The sequence below is a fragment of the Melozone crissalis genome, unplaced genomic scaffold (genome assembly GCF_028551555.1).
Source record: "Melozone crissalis strain CALT ecotype California unplaced genomic scaffold, PUWL_Pcris_2 ptg000027l_1, whole genome shotgun sequence".
NCBI classification, from domain to species: domain Eukaryota; kingdom Metazoa; phylum Chordata; class Aves; order Passeriformes; family Passerellidae; genus Melozone; species Melozone crissalis.
In genome coordinates, this window is record NW_026535805.1 from 33197215 (window position 1) to 33216857 (window position 19643).

Below are 19643 nucleotides of genomic sequence, written 5' to 3' on the forward strand. Positions count from 1 at the left end.
ATTAAAACTTGACACACATTCATCATGAAGCAGCCCTGCCCTAGGCTGAGAACTCTTCAGTAAGCCTCTGCCTAACAGCTGGTCTTATGCTGCCAGCACAGGAAGGAATTGTAAGTATGATCCCCAACTTTAATTCTTCTAAATCTTTACATGTGGTTCGTGCAATTCTGTAAAGCATGCAGTGACAGTAATCAGATCATCAGAAGCACAAACATGGGAAATAATTAACTTTGTCCTCAGCAGGCAAAACAACATTATATCAGAATTCTGAACATTTACAGATTTCCCACAATTGATTTGGAACATACAGACTCCAAAAATATTTAAACAGCAAAAGCATGTCACCAGCTCTGATGTCAAACTTCTGGAAGGTGAACAATCAACATTTTTAGCTGTACTGTCATTATAAGTCACACATTCCCAAACCAGTTTAAACCCAATTTAGACAGTGCTGCTCTGGCACCATCTTTCCCCTGCACAATTCTAGTCGCTCACAAATACAACTCATGGCATTAATTCACCTAGCTAACTAGAATCTTAAGAGAGCTAAAACCCTTAGGTGTTTTTTTTAAAACATATTTTTATATACACATGCAAATAGGTGTGTCTAGAGCAAATGTCTTGGCCAAAATGCTGATAGCTTGATGCAAGTGTAAAGAAGGAAGATGAGAGCCAAAAAAGGCTGGGGAGGACAGTAGAAATACTGACTCCCATTCTAATGCAGTCATGGGAAAACACAATGAGTAGAGATTTACTGAAACTGCAATTATATACAGGTTCATTTACCCCTTGTATATAGATTATTAATTATGTATCTGCTTTTACACTGGATAAAAAGTTATCAGTTTTACTTAGAAAACATGGTTTACTGTACAGTTTCCACCACAGTTTTGTCTTGAGCTTCACACTTCTACTAAAGAGTCAGAGTAGTTTTATCAGAACCAACGTTATTCTCAGCTGCAACACACACTTGCACAAAGTGAGAGTGTTTTGAGAGTTTATGAAAGTTTGTTACAACTGTTACAACTGACCAAGTAGGGTTCTTTGCTTTCACCTGTCCAATCTACTAATATAATAAATTGATTTTCAAAGCTTGAAAAATCCAGAATCAGATTTTTAAAAGATAATTAGGATACAGAACCTAACTTATCTGCTCTCCCAAACTGTAGCATGTAAGAATAGTTTCCATTACTTAGCTTACTGGTAGCTCAGACATTTGAAGTTACCCATCTACTCTCTCTGAGAACTTTGAAAATTTTACTCAGCGTCTGCACAATGTAGTAGATGCTTATTAGATCAGCTACTATTAAAATCTTATTTTTATAAATTTTTTTAGTATTTTCAATGCAATTACATTTAAACATTTAAACCACTACTTTTCATTTTCCCTCTTGACAAATCTCAATAAAAATCAAAGTAATTACAACATTCTGTATTTTACTATGTAAAGCCACTTATCTCTTTAAATGATTCCAGAAAATATCTTAATAAAAACATGGTGACATAAATGGTTAATGTTTTCATGTTAAATCAAACTAATGAGGACATCTTTGTCAATAACTAATCAAAAAAATGTTATAGCTGCTAGGCAAAAATTAAGTAGAGCATCTTAAGAAAAAAAATCACGTTTAAAAACATTGAAAAAGCATTTTTGTCAGACTTGAATTACAAAACTGAGACCTGAAGTACTCCTAACTCGGATTTTTTTGAACTGACAAGAAGTTACTAAAAATAGCATGTTAATTAAAAAAAGTGATATAATATATGACTAAAAAAAGAGCCTTAGTACACAAGTCAAATAAACCGGCTTAAGGCAGCACAATAATGTGCTAAAGGGACAATACTGTCCAGAGGGATCTCAGCCTCTCAAGGGCATTATAAGCATACATGAGACAAATGAGATTATAAACCTTTTCCTGGGTTGCACACATCAGGCCAGAAGAAAACCACCTAACAAGAATTCCAGAGGCAATGAAGCCAGACATGATATCTCAAGAACAGTTTTAAAGGTGTTGTGATCCAGGTCCTGATATCATCCAACCTGTCTATGAGTTAGTCACCAGATTCATCATGAAAAAAGACTTATTTAGAGATGGCAATTGCACCGTAGAACCCAGGGTTTTTTAATCAACTGGCCTTCAGTTGATTAAAAGAACAAAACAGCCCAAGGTTCAATGAGAACTTTTCCAACTACAGCACATTTTTCAAGGCAGGATGTGTGGTTCAGTCAAATGAGGAAAATAGTAATTAAACCAGAAACAAATGAAAAAGGGATCAATCACAGCATGAGAAATGATACTGGTATTTTTGTGATTCCCTCAACAAAGGAGCTGCTCCACATTTAACCTGAAGCTGAGCATTACCTCAGCAGGTGTCATACAAGATAGTTCCAACAACATGGAGATTAATACAAGGATCTAAGGTGTAAAAGAACTGGCTACAGAAAGAGCAAAGCTGGATTGTTTTAGAATGGAAATTACAAGATTGAAGGGAAGTTTCTAATAATGCTCTGGAAGGACTGATTTGGACAATAACCTAATTTGATACTTTAGGTAACCAATTATGCACATTACTTAGCATGCTTACAAATTGTAACAACCAATGTAAGGCAGCAGAGAGATGGACCCCTTTCAGGACATAGGGAACAGTCAGTTATCAAATTTTAAAACATAAAATACAGTTTTTCTTGCATAATGAATGTTACTATCAAAGGCCATAAAGAGAAGACTGGATGCACAGGTCATGTATCAGACCCCTACAGAATGTCAAGTATGACAGATTTGCTTTATTCACAGCTGCCAAGGTACAGGAGGTGAGACAAATCAAGCAAAAACATGGAAGAACCCTACCAATTAGTATTAATACTGGTCAAAACTCACTTGGAACAAGAAATATAGATGTAGCAAAATATTTTCAATAAATGCAAATTCAAATTGGATCACAAGCAGAGAAGGATTAAGGATTACTGCTAATGACTTTATGAAATGAAACTGAGACTATGGATTGTTTTGTCAAGCAAAACAGAGCTAAAGTGGAATGCAATAGTTTCCCAGTAAATACTGGTAGTGCCCTGCAGCAAATACTAATGACAAAGTTGTTAAATGAATAGGCTGAGTTAAGTGGGAATTCCCACCATATTCCCATGAATATTCCTACTAAGGCCCTGGAATAGTTTTTCCCACCAAAGCCAGTGTGGAATAAAAGGCTTTGCAGTTTCAAGAGAGAACATTGATCTTTTTAAAAACTTCTTATAATAATAAAATTATATATGAGATCTTTTCCAGTTCTGTGCTTGTAAACCAGGTATATTTTATCTGAAATTTCCTGTTCAATCCATAAAACAGAAGTGCACAGAAACAAACTACCAGAACTACTAGCAGAACTTTGAAATAAAATCACACTGGTTTTCATACAGTTGAAAGAATTGAAATTCTTTATCAAATTCTGTCTGCTACAGGTACCAAATCTGAGCTTCTCCTCCGAAGGCTGCACTGACAGCACTAAATCAATATGATCTGGAGTGCCAGTAAGATGCTTAATGTACCCATAGGCAGAGGAGCACCTTCAGCTTTACCTTTTATTTTCAGGAGCATAGCAAGTTTCAGCCTGTGTTTGTCAGATAGGTGTTTTTCAGATGTTAAAGTATCAGTATCTATTGAAGCCAAATTACCTCTTTTCCAGGAAAGGGGGTAAGTATCCTAAAGCGGTACCTGATCAACATCAGATCATACTAAAAAACCTAAAAAAGGTATTTGTTTTTTGGCTTTAACAGCAAAACACAAAACGTCTCCAACACTAACAATATTTAGTAATTTCTGATATTTAGTCATTCTACCTTCAGAAGACACAAAATTCTTCCTAATGTCAACATTGCTGCTATTCTATGAAAGTTTTCAGTACAATAACATTTTTAGTAACATAGCTGCTGCTATCAAGGTACAGATATGTATATGCTACTGTGGTAGCACACCTATGTCACCAAAGGGCTTGTATAGATGTCACATTGTCAGCAGAGGTGCTCAAATCTACTCAGCCTCTATTTTACAGCAATAAGAAATTCTGTCAGAAGGAGAAAGATTTTTACCCAGTGTTTTATCTCCACTAGGACGTGCAGTTAACATGCTATCCAGTGAGTGATGGCACCTTTCATTACTCAGCTAAACTCCTAAAATCAGTTCTGCAGCTTCCATGACAGCTGAGCATGACTTCAGTCACCTTCTAACAATATTAAAAAGGTATAAACTTCTGCCCAGTGCTATATTTATAAATTAAAAAAGTTAGGACAAAATAATTTATAGCTATGCTTTGGAAACACAACCTACCTGCTAATTATTTGTGATTATGAGATATTATACTATGCATGACAAATCTCACCAATACAGAAAGCTGCACATAAATGAACCACTTTTTAAAGATGAAGATTAAGATACCTTATGATGCCATACAAAAAATACTTCAGCCATAGCATTTTAAGAAATCAATGTATTTTCAAGTGCTGGTCACATTCTCAAAGCCACAAGCAGTTTAAGAAAAAACAAACCTCCAAATTTGCAAATGGAGATTCTAACAAGTACATTATAAGCTCCATGAGTGAAATATCCAAGCTTAACTGACATAAAGCTCCAGAAAGAAGAGTGATCCCTAGGAAGATAACACATTGTGATTTACTTGTCAGACTTGATCTCTTCAAACACTTAACGGTGAAAAAGGTGGCATGAGAACTCAGAATCTGAAACTCCTTCTACATTTTATAAATCTGAATGGTATCTCCAGGTCAAGACAACTAAATCAGCAATTTCCATGAAAACATGGATAAAAGCAGTGCCCATCTTTTATAAAACAAACCAATTACAGTATTTATATGGTTAAGTGAGAAACCTGGGCTCAAGCTCCTTTCTCAGTTTATCTCTAACCTGGTATCTGAATCACTAAGTATTAGACTGGGACAATAAGGCTGCTTGAATGGGTTCCTTGTACAGAAATGTAGCATTAGCCATAGATTGTTCAGCTTTACAACAGGATGCACAATTAGACAATACTTCCCTGATGTTCTAGACTGTGAAACTTAAAACTGCTGGACTCAGAGCTGTACTGTCTGCTACATTTGTTCCAAGCCTGCTTTCTGGGCCAGATTACTCCAAGGACTTAGATACAGAGTTTCTTTATTCTGAAGATCCCAGACAGACTTGTGTAAAAAAGAGATACCAAGTTGCTTTTATCAGCCAAAACAGAGAAATTAAATCGTGATGCACATACACTTTTGTGAATGTGGCTTCTTCATGCTCAACTTGAAGACTTCAAACACCAGATTCACTTTTCTTTTTGTTATTTTAACATTATGCCACTACAGATTCCTGTACCAAATTACAACTGTTCACTAAATAAACTCAACATCATGATGGAAGCATATAAAACACAGTTTCAATCAGACCAAAACCTCACAATCAGACTTAGGAAATCTGCAATGTGCAAAGTGCTTGGTAGCTGTCTCAAACACACCTAAGCAAAACCTGACAGTAAAAAGCTATCTTCTCTTTGAAAGAAAGGAAGTGGCAGTCAAACACTGATTATGGATTTCCTCTACTAATTTACTTTTTCTTTACATTGGATCAGTCTGGGCTATTTCCATAGAGACTAATAAATGTTTATGAGTGATTCCTTGATTCCCGCAGAGACTATGGCACATTTGCAAGTTCCCCAATTCTTTACAAAAAAAAAGCATACCATGGGGAAGAAAACAGGTAATTCAATACATATACCCAGCAAAATTTAGCATTTGTACTAAACTCTTGTTTGTAGAAAAGACAATGAGAAAGGATTTCCCCATGGACAAAAAGCATCAAGACTGTAAATCCAAGGAATTGTGTATGAGAAGGCACAGAGTTGTAAGTTTTTACAGTTTTCATTAATGCAAACATCTTGTCACGGAAAATGAAAGAACTAGTGAACAAAAAGTAATCAGTTTTCTCATTATTAAAACATAAGAAAAAGCTATTTGAAAACTGTGGTCTGTTTTTCTGGTTCTCATTGTCTCTCCTTAACAGTTAACCCACTGTACAACAAAGGCAGAGAAAAGCAACTGTGAAAATTTAGAGAATTTTTTTCTAAATACAGTATTTCAGATTTGCATGTATTGGAGCATGTTGAAGGACTAGAAATTCAGTCTTCCATGGCACACAGTACCATTGTTCCAATGACCAGGAAACTGATGGGAATGATTTAATAAACAAGCTATTAATACCATAATGACTACAACTATATATCTGCCATCCTAACTTAAACACTGAATTTCTTTTCTGTCTCAATTCTTTGTCCATTACTGCCAATATTTTAAACACGGATTTTAAGACCTCATAATAAATGTCTCCTTACATGCAACTATTTCAGAGGCAGATATGGTCTTCATGTGTAATATATATCATTTTTTTAAGAAACTATATGGAAAGTAACCTAGCTTAGAAGCCCCATCAAACTGACATCTCCACAGCAAAACAGTGATTAAGAATCCCATTTAATCTTTTAAGTTAATTTACCTGTTGATCAGTTGATGTTCGCTGCTGAACTGCATCATGGCTCACAGAGCCTTTTTTGACTTGTATCCTGCCAGGTGGAGGAGGAGGAATCACACCTGAATATGAAGCTGGGTTATCAGCATCTGAGGAATACAAGGCTGTGTGTCTTGACTCTTGTTCATTCTTTGACACAACAAATCTGGGAAGAGGGAGGTCCTTTACTGTTAAAAAACACAAAGCAGGACATTCACTATACATAAATATGATGTTTAAAAATAAAAACCCTATTCTATTTTGAAGTTACAATTTCTCATGTGACTCAATTCCTTACACACAGAGACTGCTGCTATAGTCAAGCCAACACTCAGCAGCTGGAAAAAGCAAATACCTATTCTGCATTAGACTTCAGGATTCTGCTGCCCAAGTTCTGACTTTGGCACACAAAGGATGCCTTCATATTACCCCATCACAGCTTTGCACCACAACTGTGCATTAAATGCAGCAGCAACCAGATAACCTGGATTTAGCTCTTTTTTTTTGTTAGATTTGTCAACATTTCATTACTGAAGCATGATTTTCAAAATTTTTCTACCATTTCTAACACTTATCAAGAACTAGGGTCTTCATATAGAATGCTTCATCAGCAAAACAAATGCTAAAATACTGCCCTATATTCAGCATTATCTTTTGGTGAGCTAATGTCATGTCCATACTTACAAAAGATAATATAATCTAGCCATACCAAGAGTGTGACTATTGCTTAAACACATCTATGCATACTTTTTCAGAACAAAAGCTAAATTAGCTCATTTGGAATACTGGAAATACAACTGGAAATATTCCAATGTCACCTCAGTTGATAGGAGCAACTAAAATGCAAAGTTTCTACAAAATGCTAGGAAGCCCATTAGCTTAATGTACCATGGTTCAGAGTAGCCCAACATAGAAATGAGACTGTGTAAACCTTCAATTCCCCACTGCAAGATTCCCACTCTACCATTTTTCTCCCAACTGCAATCTTCTTAGTGTTCCACTTTGAATAAACATAAATTGTGAATTTATGGTTACAGTTTATTTGGAAATTATGTCTCCAACACAAAACAAAATTACAAGCATGGCTCAAATTCAATTTCTCTTGCTGACTGCTTACGTAAATTACTTCTGGTACTGAGAATGAGTCAGTAGTACTATAACTATATGAAAATACAAGATGAAATTGCATACTGTTTATTACATGAGCATTGTACCCCATGCTGCAGCAGGAAAGTAACACAACTAAACAGCAAACCACGGCCAGCCAAAAAGTGAAAAAAGCCATTGCACACAAGTGAAAATGTGTATGTCTGCAAAACCAGGAAAATACAGACAGCAGATGATCCAACTGACACAGGGGAAGTCTGTGCTATTGGCTGTGCCAGCACAAGTCACAAAATAATAGAGAACTCAAAAGAAACACAAAATATTCTGCTGCCTTCTTTGAAAGCAAGACTAGATTAATATAGGTTTGTTTAGCTGTACTAAGTTCCTACGTGACTAACCTGCTATTTTTACCTCTCTCCTCTCTGACTTTTTCCAGTAACAACAGAAAAATCTCATTTCAACACTACAACATTTGTTATCATTCAGAAACCCCTCAATTATAAATGGGAGAGCTGTCATGAATGGAACTAACCCTTAATATTGAGTATATTAAAGAGTTCTCTGTAGTCTTCATCCCCACATCCTCCCTAATATTTTTTCCCACCAAAACCTGCATTTCATACTTAAAAAATAAATATTGCTTTGAAATAAACACTGCTTATTCATGTCTCAATTTTTAGCTTCCTGGAAGGAAAATCTTCTGGGACAAAGGAACAACAGCTTTGGAGGCTTGTAGCATAACAACTCATGCCAGTATTCTTACTCTACTGCCCATCTGAGTAATCAAGAGAGTACTTAATCAGTGGGACTACACCTATGTTAGACCACCTAGTATTTAAAATTTGACTGAGTTTCCACTCAGCAATTCAGATAAAGCAAATTCCTTGTCTACTGACAAGACATACAAAAAAACAAAAGGAAAAAGTACAAAGGTGAAAGAAATCACCATGTTAAAAGGATGAAGAAAATTAAGAAAATCAATGCATAAAACATGCAAGAAAAACATGCATAAAATTGAGAGCTAAAAAGTAAATGTCCCAAAATATAAGCTTTAAGTAATTTTAAATGTCTGAAGAGACAAAGAGTATACAGGTTAGTTTGGGATGGCTCTAACACTTCATCTTCAAGACATCTTGGAGATGGAAATGTGCAGAACTAAGTTAACAAAGCTCAGAATCCTTTTATCAGCCTGCTGCATTTTAGTTGTTGAGTTAGCTGTTACAACAACACTTGAATCATTCTAGAAGCAGGAAATTCATAGATAGGACTGGAACCACTGCAACCAAGGCAACAGACCATAGCTAAAAACAGTTAGGGTAAAAATAAATGTTCTCTCTATTGTACTTGGTGTATTTCATAGCCTTGGAACCAGTTACAGAAAATTATTCCTAGAAGTTCAAAAATCATTACAAGTATTTCTAATATTGTCATGAATCAAGAAAATTATCAATGTGAAACTCAGGTTCCAATCACTGTTAACTTTTTAGCAACATATTTTATATTTTGAAATTAATTCTGTACCTTCATTTAATTCTTTCCTTCAAAATTCTTGTGATATTTTTAATAGAAAAGCTCCTTCTCATTAAGATACCTTGCATTAAAATAAAACCAAGATTACAAAATCCCTGAAAAAAGCCTACATACAGATTTGCCTTTCACTTCTCCAACAGCCATTTTATGAGAAATTCCACAATTGTTTGATCAAGTTCCAGTTTTATCAGTATTAATAGTTGAAGATTCTTTTTCCAGCTTTCTGATTTTAGAACATTCTGCTACAATTTGCTAAGGCTTTAGTTAAGGGAACACATCAGGAAAACTGTGTGTTTATAAACACACAGTGGCTTATAAATAGAAAGGGACTTGAATACTAGCAAAATGTTGACTAAAACAATGCACTTTTCCAAAAAGCTACAATACCCCATGAAATCAGTATAAACAGTTTGTATGAGCCTAGAATAAACATAACTGTGAAAGTATACACGGTGATTCATTTTTTTTTATAGCTTTGTCAAATACTTCAGTCATATCAGATTGTTTTTAACAGTCTCCTTAATTGCTGTTTAATCTATATCCTTTAGACATAAAAACTTCCTAAGACTTCTCTTATTTACTAGCATATAGAAATCATAGCATTATTCTACAGACATGAAACCTATTAGGAAAGTCATTCTAAGGCAAAACCATGCTCCAAAGATATTTTTAGCTTGTCAGTTGTGTACGATAATGCACGGGCTATAGTGCCTTAAAACTCATCCATACTTCATCCTGCTAAGTCTCTTTTCATCTTACAGAACAACAAGGACATGGATCCACTTATCTCGTTCAGAAGGCTACAGGAGAGCCTCACATCAGCTCTTCCTGCAGCTCTAAACCACCTTTCTAGAGTAAGCCTTCCTCCTGTTTCACCTATTTCACCACCCACACCACAGCTGACCTTTGAAGACTTTCGAAAATAGGGTAACAGGTGATTTGGCTGACAATAGACTTCAAAAGATCTTTTACGGGTCATGTTTTGCATTAGGAAAAAATCTTAAACTAATCTTCATGTTGGCTCTTAAAAGGGAAAAAACTGTCAAACCAAGTGCAAAGAAACGTAATGTTAGAAAAGATAACCTTCCATCTGTCACAATCAAGGCTTTGGAAACCCAGCAGCTACAAAAGCCTGCAAATGTTGCATTCTTCTTCTCCTTCCAGTTCACATTACTCCTCTTAGTATTTCATTCAGAGGACATGGCACACAATTTCTCACATCAGTAATCTATAGAATTAACTTGCTCCTATGTAGCAAGGTACAAGTTGTTAATTTGTCCCATGGTGAATGCAATACTTATTCAATGAGTATTTCAACTTGCATTTACTGCACAGTAAGCAAACACTCTCTCAGTTTCTCTAAATTTTTAAATTAGCAACACAGATAAAGATATATCCCACTAATTTACAAGGGTACTCTGTAAGAATATGTAAGCCAACTAGCAATAACTGCACTCAGCAGCTCAATCCCCCCTCCCCCCATCCTGTGGTTACCTGTATTTAAGCTTTCCACTCTTAGAGGGAGACCAGATTGGGCCACAGCAACAAGTTTCAAAGCAATGTAAAATTGACTTCTTCCGAAATAGCCAAGTCTTGTTGCACCACAGAGCTCCATAATCTGAAATGAAACACAGTTACTTTTAGAAAGAAATTTTAAACATGACAGCTATACAGATTTCATCCATTTCAGAGCAGCATGCCATGTTTTCAAACACACTGAGCGCATCCCGCTCCACAATGATGACCTGCAATCTTACTGAAGGGCATTCCAGCTTGTGCCAGGTCACTGATAAGATACCAAGCATGACACACTCCAAATCAGACTCAGAGCTAAATGATCCAGACTGCTTTTTTATCTACTGAGCAGTCTCGTCTAGACTGCAATGTTCCAAATGAGACACAAAGATGCTCTTGGAATACCACAGTGAAACACTTGTTGAAGTCAATGCAGATGGCATCACTGCTTCTCTTCCCTCAATCACAGTTCCAGACAATCTGGTGGACAAGCACTCTTGGTAATCCTAATTACTGTTTTCACCTTCATATGCCTAGAAATGGCTTCTAAACAGACTAGCTCCACAATTCCTCAGGGACCAAACTGCAGCTGACCAGCATGCAGTTTCCTAAACAAATCTTCCTTTACATTCCTGAAGATGACTGTAACATCTTTCTCCAGTCACTGAGACACAACCCTGACTTCCACAACTATTCACAGAGAAACGTGGCTTGCAACACATTAGCTAGCTCTTTCAATATGCTCAGAACGATCCCATCGACTTGATATTTCTCTAGAGACCCATCATCTTTTTGTAATACTACTAGTTTTTCTCTTTCAATCTCATTTCAGCCACAGAAGTCCATGAGACTTTGCCTGTGACCATCAGTGCAGAGAATCTCAGACTAATTTACATCCATGGGTATTAATTTCTGTCCTCACCAGTTCTGAGTACAGAGGAGCCCTAGTGCAGGCAAGTTCCAGCTAAAGACGTGAGGTTTCACACAACAATAACCGAGCCACCCAATGCACAAAGCTATTAGCCTGTGTGCTTCAGCACCACCAGATCAGAAAACAGACTTCAGTAACTCTATCCAATGAATCAGATGGGTTTATCAACTACAACTGAGCCAGATGCAGCTCAACAAAAAACTACTTGGTTATCTCCTTGCCATGCACCAGGATTCTGGAACCTCATGGAAATAAGCTGCTGTAAAACCCATTACAGGAAGGTGCAAGAAGTTGACAAACAGTTCCAAAAAAGTCACAAGAGGATCAGTAGGTTTAGGGTTGTAGGTGCAGCTCAAATCCTGCTGGACAAAAAATACTGCATTAAATCAGTCGTCTGTGTCTGCATCACACTTTATACATTGTCCCATAGCTCCTCCGTTATGTGTATTTTCCCACTGTAGTATTTCTGCAGCATGATGTCTGGAGAGAAGTCAGAGGATCACAGAGCATTTTCCAAAATCCACTGAACAAAAAAAGAATTCAATACAGTTGAATACAACACAGTGATTTCAACAGGTTGGTGAGAGTACAAAAAGTCCCACCCGGAAAGAAGTCACAGTGTAACTGTCAGTGACAGATGACAATTCAAATAAAAACTGAGCCATCGACATTTAAACCTTTACTCAACCTAATGCCAGAAATAATCATCCTGAGTTTAAATAACTAGCAGAGCTAAAGGAGAGCTACGAATCAAAACCAGTGTGACAGCAAGAGCAATTCTTTTATAAAGCACTGTATGCTGGAAGACTGATGGAACATTGACATACTTGACTACAAGCAAAATAGAAAAAGCTTGTGGATTCAGTGGCCTAGCACCAACAGATGGGTTAACCAGACTTTCATGAGTCTTATGAAAAGGAGCAATGATAGAGGCATTTTGAGCTTATGGAATCATTAGGCAGTAATGGCTTTGAGCAATTTTAAAGTCACAGCTGAACTACAAACTACCTTTTCTTGGATCTTGTCAGTACTGCCAGATAGAAAAAAAACTTCAGTTAAAAACTGAATTAATAACTAAGCTACTGTGATAGGTAACTATCAGAAAGGAAAGAAAAGGTAAGCATGGATTCAAAGTAAATTTATATAAATACATCAGATGTAAGTATCAAGAAAAGCAAAAAGCTAAGGATACAAAAAAAAAAACCAAAACAAAAACCACCCAGTCCTACCCACCCCCCTCAAAAAAGAATGCTCTCCTGCTGCTGAACAAGAGGTGTCAAATCCATTCACAGCTAGCTAAAGGAGTCCTCTGTTTCAAATACAGAATATAACCTAATTAGAAACATGACTGAAGGCCTGAGAAAAATCATTAGATGCAAGCATCTGGTGGAAACTCCTCTGCTGAGTGACATCATGCCCAAACATACTCAAAACAGTGTACCTGGAAATTCCCTGAAGCGGGATTTAAGCAAGAAACAGGTAATAAGTTATACTGAATGGGGGAATAATAAAAAAAATTATCAAATAACTGCTTCTCTGAGATTTAGGGCTTTCATCTGCTTAAGAAGAGAGAGGATAAGGAATTTCCCTAAACTCTTCAAGGAATGCAGAGCCATCTTCAAGACAAAATGCTTCACAATTGTTTTAATTTCCTTAGATATAAAGAACCTGAGGTCATACTACTGCAATTTACTAGAGTAAGGCAAACAACTCAGCTCCAGAACGGTTGAACTCCCTTGATAAAAAAAACCAAAAAAAACCCCCCAAAAAACCCAAAACCCCCAAACAAACAAAAAACTTACAAAACCACACCTCTGTGCAGTAGCTGTGAATTACTAAACTGCATGCGCAGTCATCATACCACAAATATGTAACAACAACATCAGAAATACCAGGAGCTGGCAGAAACCAGACATGGCTGGGAAGCAGTATGTTGTCAAAGGGCACTGCTTCAAGCAGATGCCTTCTAGAACCCTTACAGGTTTCAAATAAGAGGCCCCTGAACTTCAAGAGGTTTGTGAACCTTTACAAATGCCAGGTGAAGTGGAACAAATAATTTCTCTATCAAATGCAGTGAAACACACTTCCCAGAACTCATGAAATCTCTCTGGGACTGTCTTCCAGAATATCACAGTCTCCCTGCCCCCAGGTTCTTCTACAAGGCAAATGAAGCCCATTATCTGTAAATATTATTCATGCAGAAGTAAAACAGTATTTAAACAGGGATGACTTCAATGCTAAAACAATAAATGAAGCAACATACATGCCACCTACACAGTAAAGATAAAAATATTTCATCTGCTTGGAGAGAGTTACTTAAGCACCTACTGTTCCATACCAGAGGGTGGCAAGAGGCAAGACCTGAAGACAACTTTAGCAGGCTGGAAGCTAAAACAGATATGCTGTGTGCTCATGGGAGGGGGAGTGAACAAACCTAGAGGAGGACCTTTTGTATCATCTCATCCAAACTAGGACACTGTTGATTAAAAAAGAAGTCTTACAGCAAGATTATAAACATGAAAATTGTTAAACACAAAGAAACCCTACACAGAATCACACAATAGTTGAACTTGCAAAGGTCCTCTGGAGATCATTTGCTCCACTCCCCCTGCTCAAAGCAGGCTCAGCAGGTTGCTTTGGACTGTGTCTAGCTGAGATTTTGAGTATATATATCCAAGTAGGGAAACTCAACAACCTCTCCAGACAGCCTCTTTGAGTGATCACCTTTACAGTAACAAAGTTTTCTCTTATGTTTAAATTTAACAAAGACCATGGACAATTCCATGTAAACCATGCACCAGAAATACAAAACAAGTTCTCACATTATTATACAATATATATTTGATACAAACTTGAGTTAAACCAAACCATATAAATATACTCGTGCTTCAATATTTACAAAATGATTTTGAGTTTTACTGTGCATATTAACAACCTTCAAATGAAAAACAAGCATTACATTTTAGAAAAAGTTGTTCACTCAAGATACAAAAAAGATAAAAAATTTACTATATCTTGCTCCAGTTTTGTTAGTTAATAAAAATGTAACTGATTGTGGACTGATTTTAATTCACAGTTTAAAATTTTAAAATGTATCATATCAACGATGTTATTCCTGTATCCCATACGCAATAGTTCATTGATGAGCCTTCAAACTGAAAACATAAAACAGAACGTTTTCCAACTTAAAACTTTATTGGAATAGAACCTCAAATTGGTTTCTAGAACACACTGTCCTACAATGATGCTGTCCTGAAGTCATGTACTCCACTCACCTCAGGTACAACAAAATCAGCCACATCTCTAATGTAATTCAGGGATGTGTGATGTAAATTGAAAAAGTTTCTTCATCATTGCTATTGTAGTGGAAAAAACCCCTGACCATCCCTTCACACTGAAGAACTATGAAAATCTCCTTCACTCGTTTTTCCCTAGCTTGAATACATTTCTGTCCTCCCAGTCTGTTATCTTCTAATCACATTATTCTGCAACTGCTGTTAGATCAATTCCTGTCACTTCATTTATCTCAATCTACCTCACTAATCGCTGACCACAGCCTGGCACAGTTTTCCAACTACAGTCTCTCACCTACTGCCAACTGGACAAAGCAATACTGATTAGTCTGCTAATATTAGTTAGAATTTTTAACTTCTCTTCAAAGATATCCCTTGACAGGTAGCTTCACAGATGCAACAACTGTTGCACTGTGCAACAGGAACAAGACAGAGAACTGACAAAGATCCTTCTTTTGATGAGCTATATTTAACCAAATCAACTCTCTGACCCAGTTCTTCACAGGGCTTCACAAAGCTTGGTACAAGGTGAGACACAAATAAAAAACCAATTGTAGACAGATAAAAAAACAATGCCACTAAAAGAAACAGTCCAAGTATTGCTCTGAATTTTATGTTTCAACAAATCGCAAACATTTCAACAGTCTTACACCTATCCAAAGATCATTTGCAAAATGCATCTATGAAGGATAATTAATACTGCTATATTTAATATTCAGTCAGTGTGAAGCAGAAAATGTTCATGTGCTGCTGAACAGCCAGTGTAAAATTACCTCCAATATGTACATTTATCTTGTTAGGTACTTAGGCATTGTAGTAAATACAGTTAATCAGTTGATACTAAGAATTCCAAAGCACAGAGTATATTTAGGGCATTGCAGTTCTCGGTTGCATAACAAATAGTAAGGTTTCACTGATTGTTCCATGAAGACACATCTCAGTCAATTTCACAAACCTGGCTTCAGAACACAGGTTTTGAAAGAAATAAAACCAATAGTGCTGGAGGACTTCCAAGACAACACGCTCTGTGGCAGTGAACTATTTAGAGTCTCTTACTGTCTGAGCTCCTCCTAATACTTCTCTGCCCTTGATTTTCACACTGCACAGATCCACAGTGGAAGCAGACTGCTAAAATGCCACCAGGAAGAAAAAGCTACTCATCCACTTGGACAATTAATTCTCTATAGATACTTAGAGCTAAGATTTCCATTCTTACAGGTCATTCCAGGGTCAAACATACATCTGTTTCAGTTAAATGAAATTTCAGAATTAATCACATCAGAAATAATTAGCTGTTCAAAAAATGACCCAGTACTTTAAGGCTCAGAGGAATTATTCTGCCCCTGTACTTTGGGATCTGTTTTACAAGCATGCCCACTCCCTGAGTACAGGTTGTCAGATCTGGAGTCATGCTTTCACTTTGTTAATAGAAAAGCAGTGAAAATCATCGGAAATTTAAAACTCTGATTTATGACAGATAAATTCTTAACAAGTGAACATGCTGAACACCACATACACACACAAAAACCTCACATAACTTTTATTATTGGTGGTGCTTTTTGAAACAGTTACATTCAGGTAATTGCTGAACTTGACCCATTCCAAAAGCTGTCTGCAACACCTCTTGTTGTTCCTGGTAACATGTAGATCCCCAGAGGATTAGCCTCATTTGTTAAAGACACTTCCTAATGCAGCAGTAGCTTTTAGATTTTTCCATTTGCAATCAAAATTTGTGGTCTTACTAACAGCTTCTGCAAAAGCTGTTACAAGCTCTACACATGAATCTGACCTGCAGAGTCTCTCATGCAGAGCTCTATGGCTCTCCAGAGGTCAGTAATTCTCTTCTGATTTGGTAGTACATGGCAACCACCACCCATCAATCCACAAAGATAAGGTAGATGCACCCTACATGTAACTATAAACCCTGACTTAGAGGATCCACTTTTCCAAATATCTAGAGTAACTGACTGTCCTACCTGACTACAACTCAAAGAAAATGTTGTCATACACCCTCAAAAACAGGGTAGAATAAAAAATTCTACACCCTTCTGATTGGTTCAGTAGCACCAACAAAGGAAAAGACAGAGAGCCAGATGAACACTCACTTAGAAAGCAACTACCATCCTCCCAAGTAAAAAGTCACACCTGGAAGACTTCAAGGCAGAGTTGCCCTTTGCTTGTATTAAGACTTTCTCTACTGCTTTTTCTTTGGCATAGTAGGTGCTCATGAGAAAGACACTTTACAAACAGAAATGGTAATAAAGTAGCCAGAAGAACTGGAAATTTTTAAAAAAATCTAAACCAGCAAAAGACAGCCTGGGGAACTACAAAAACCATTTCTCATTTTTGATGCATAAAGAGAGGCTCTTTTAAAGTGAGATATTCCACATACTTGTGTTCTCTTACAACGTAATTCTACATTACTGCTTAACCTAAATAGCTCCTCCCTCCTCTGCTCTCAGCTGCAGTTCCCCATTCCTGAGGAGTAACTGCTGCTTATCTGTCTCACAATGTGATTACTCCACTCAGTAAGCCAACAAAAAGTTACTGTGTTAGTTATTTTCTCTTTTATTAAACTGAATCTGTCTACTGTACAACCAACAAACACCTCAGCAGAACTTCAGAAATTATTTACTCACAGGCTTTATTTACAATAGAAAAAGTACAAGTTTTTGTGAACAAACTGCAATGAATCTTATAGCACGTATCTCTCACTGGTCAACATCAGATAGCTGGAACTTGATTTTTAGGCTTGCAGTTTATGTTTTTGACAAGCAAAGCCTGAAGCAGAAATGGCACACAAGCCCCAGCTGGCACACAGAATTACATTCTTCGTCTGTAATCTTTTGAGGTACTTGGTCTTATTCTTGCAATAATTGAAAGTCCAAGTGAATACTTATGAAGACTAATCAAGTTAGTCTTCAAAAGTATTTGCCCTAACTTTAAGCAAGCAAACTTTTGTTTGCTTGTTCTTATGGTTGAAGTCTATGTGAGTAAATAACACTGAAGCTTCTGAAGCTCTATGGATCTTCAAAACATAATTTATCTTCCTTAGCATAAACAAATGAATGGAATTAATTGTATTTAATTATCAAGAAAGCATCTAGCTTCAGCAGGCACTGGAGAGATACTTCACATATATTCTAATTGTGGATACTCCTATCATGCAGCATTAAGTTGAATATTTTTCCGATAATACTAAAAGCTGAAGAGAGGAGCCTTTATACAGACATTTTCATTCTTTTCAGACCTTCTCTATAATTGAAGCATTCCAGTGATTGATAATCTTTGCTAATAATTACTTTCTTGCTTTTTCAGTTTTAACATTTTCCCCACACATCACCTTCCATTACTATGCCAGAACAATACTAACAGAGAAAAACTCCAATTGAGCACAAGTTTCTGGTTCTTTTGCTAATGTAAAACGAAGATTAAGGCATTCGCTGGTCCCAGATTTAGTGGTCATGCTGCGGCCTGGACAAAAAGGACTGTCCTGGTCTGTTCCTGTTCTTCCTGAGCACATCCAGGTAAGTTTACCTGAAGCTACTGTGTCGATTACTTTACACTCCTTTTCCATCCCAGTCTTTTCTTCTCTGAGTATCAATCTGAGCATTGTTAATTAGTTACTTAGCTTTGCACTGCTCTATTTCTCCCACAGAGGCCAAGAAGCCTTAACGATGTGTCTATCAAAGTTTAAACAAACCTTGGTTAAAGTTCTAAAAATTGCACAATTACAGAGCTGCACTTGAGACTCCACTGTTAACACCAGGTCTCAGTTTCTTTTAAGATGCTTTAAATCAGAAAAACCAAGTCATTCACACTATTGTAACAATAACAACAGACTTTTCTACAAAGTTCCCAACTACTAGTCTGCAACAGGAGTATGTCAGCACCTAATGCTAAATTTTACACAGCTCAGTCCAGGTCATCTTTTTCTGGGATTACTGAAGTTGAAAGATATGTTCAAAACTGAGCCTACTCACTGCTCTGCTACCTTACTTCAGAAGCATTTTAGACATCAGCAGTCAATCATTCCAGAAATTCAGGTCAGACTGTCATCTTTTCCAAGTCTTTTAAGTTCTCAAAACACAGTTCCTATACATAGTCAGACATGCCTAAGTTATGCTGTATTTTTTGTATAACAAGTGTAGGGATAATTTAACTCTTCAGACACTAACCCCAGGTGGAAAAACAAGCAAGTCATGAACATGATCACTAACTTGGTACATTAATTTAGAAAAAATTACATTGCTGGCTTAAGAATATCCTTATGGTCAACAGAAATGCTAAAGGAAGGAGAATAAGAGGGAAATATACTCTTACATTAATCATTATTGGAACTGCAGTGAGAAATCTGATAGTCAACATATTTTTCTCACACTCACTTCTGACTTCAAACTAATTTAAAAGAAAAGCAGAATTCCAATCTGACATCTAGGAACTCTACAAGAAGGACTAACCTAAACCAGTGAATATTTATGACCAAATAGGTAGGAAACTTGTCTGCAAGGACTAATATTTCGAGAGCTAGTAAATACAACTGAAAAGTTACAGAGACTGCCAGCAAAGTCCTGTAATTTCACAGGATCTGCAGTAACATTTACTGAAGATTAGACTAAGATGAAGGCATGTTTGCCATTTTTCAGTCAGTCAAGTACTTAAAACTTCTAACACAAAAGAATTGCTTTTACCAGTAAAAGATCAAATTTACAATCCATAATT

The 19643-nt window shown here is 36.6% G+C and overlaps 1 protein-coding gene across 10 annotated transcripts in view; it reads right to left on the reverse strand.

Moving 5' to 3' along the window:
* The window catches only part of REPS1 (RALBP1 associated Eps domain containing 1), a 63881-nt gene that overhangs the window by 37530 nt on the left and 6708 nt on the right, over positions 1 to 19643 (reverse strand). For all 10 annotated transcript variants that reach the window (XM_054279477.1, XM_054279476.1, XM_054279479.1 and 7 more), the window contains exons 2-3: positions 10677 to 10800; positions 6534 to 6733 (exon numbers count right to left, since the gene is read on the reverse strand). In XM_054279477.1, coding sequence (XP_054135452.1) covers positions 6534 to 6733; positions 10677 to 10800 — 324 coding nt within the window. The remainder of the gene's footprint in view (positions 1 to 6533; positions 6734 to 10676; positions 10801 to 19643) is intronic.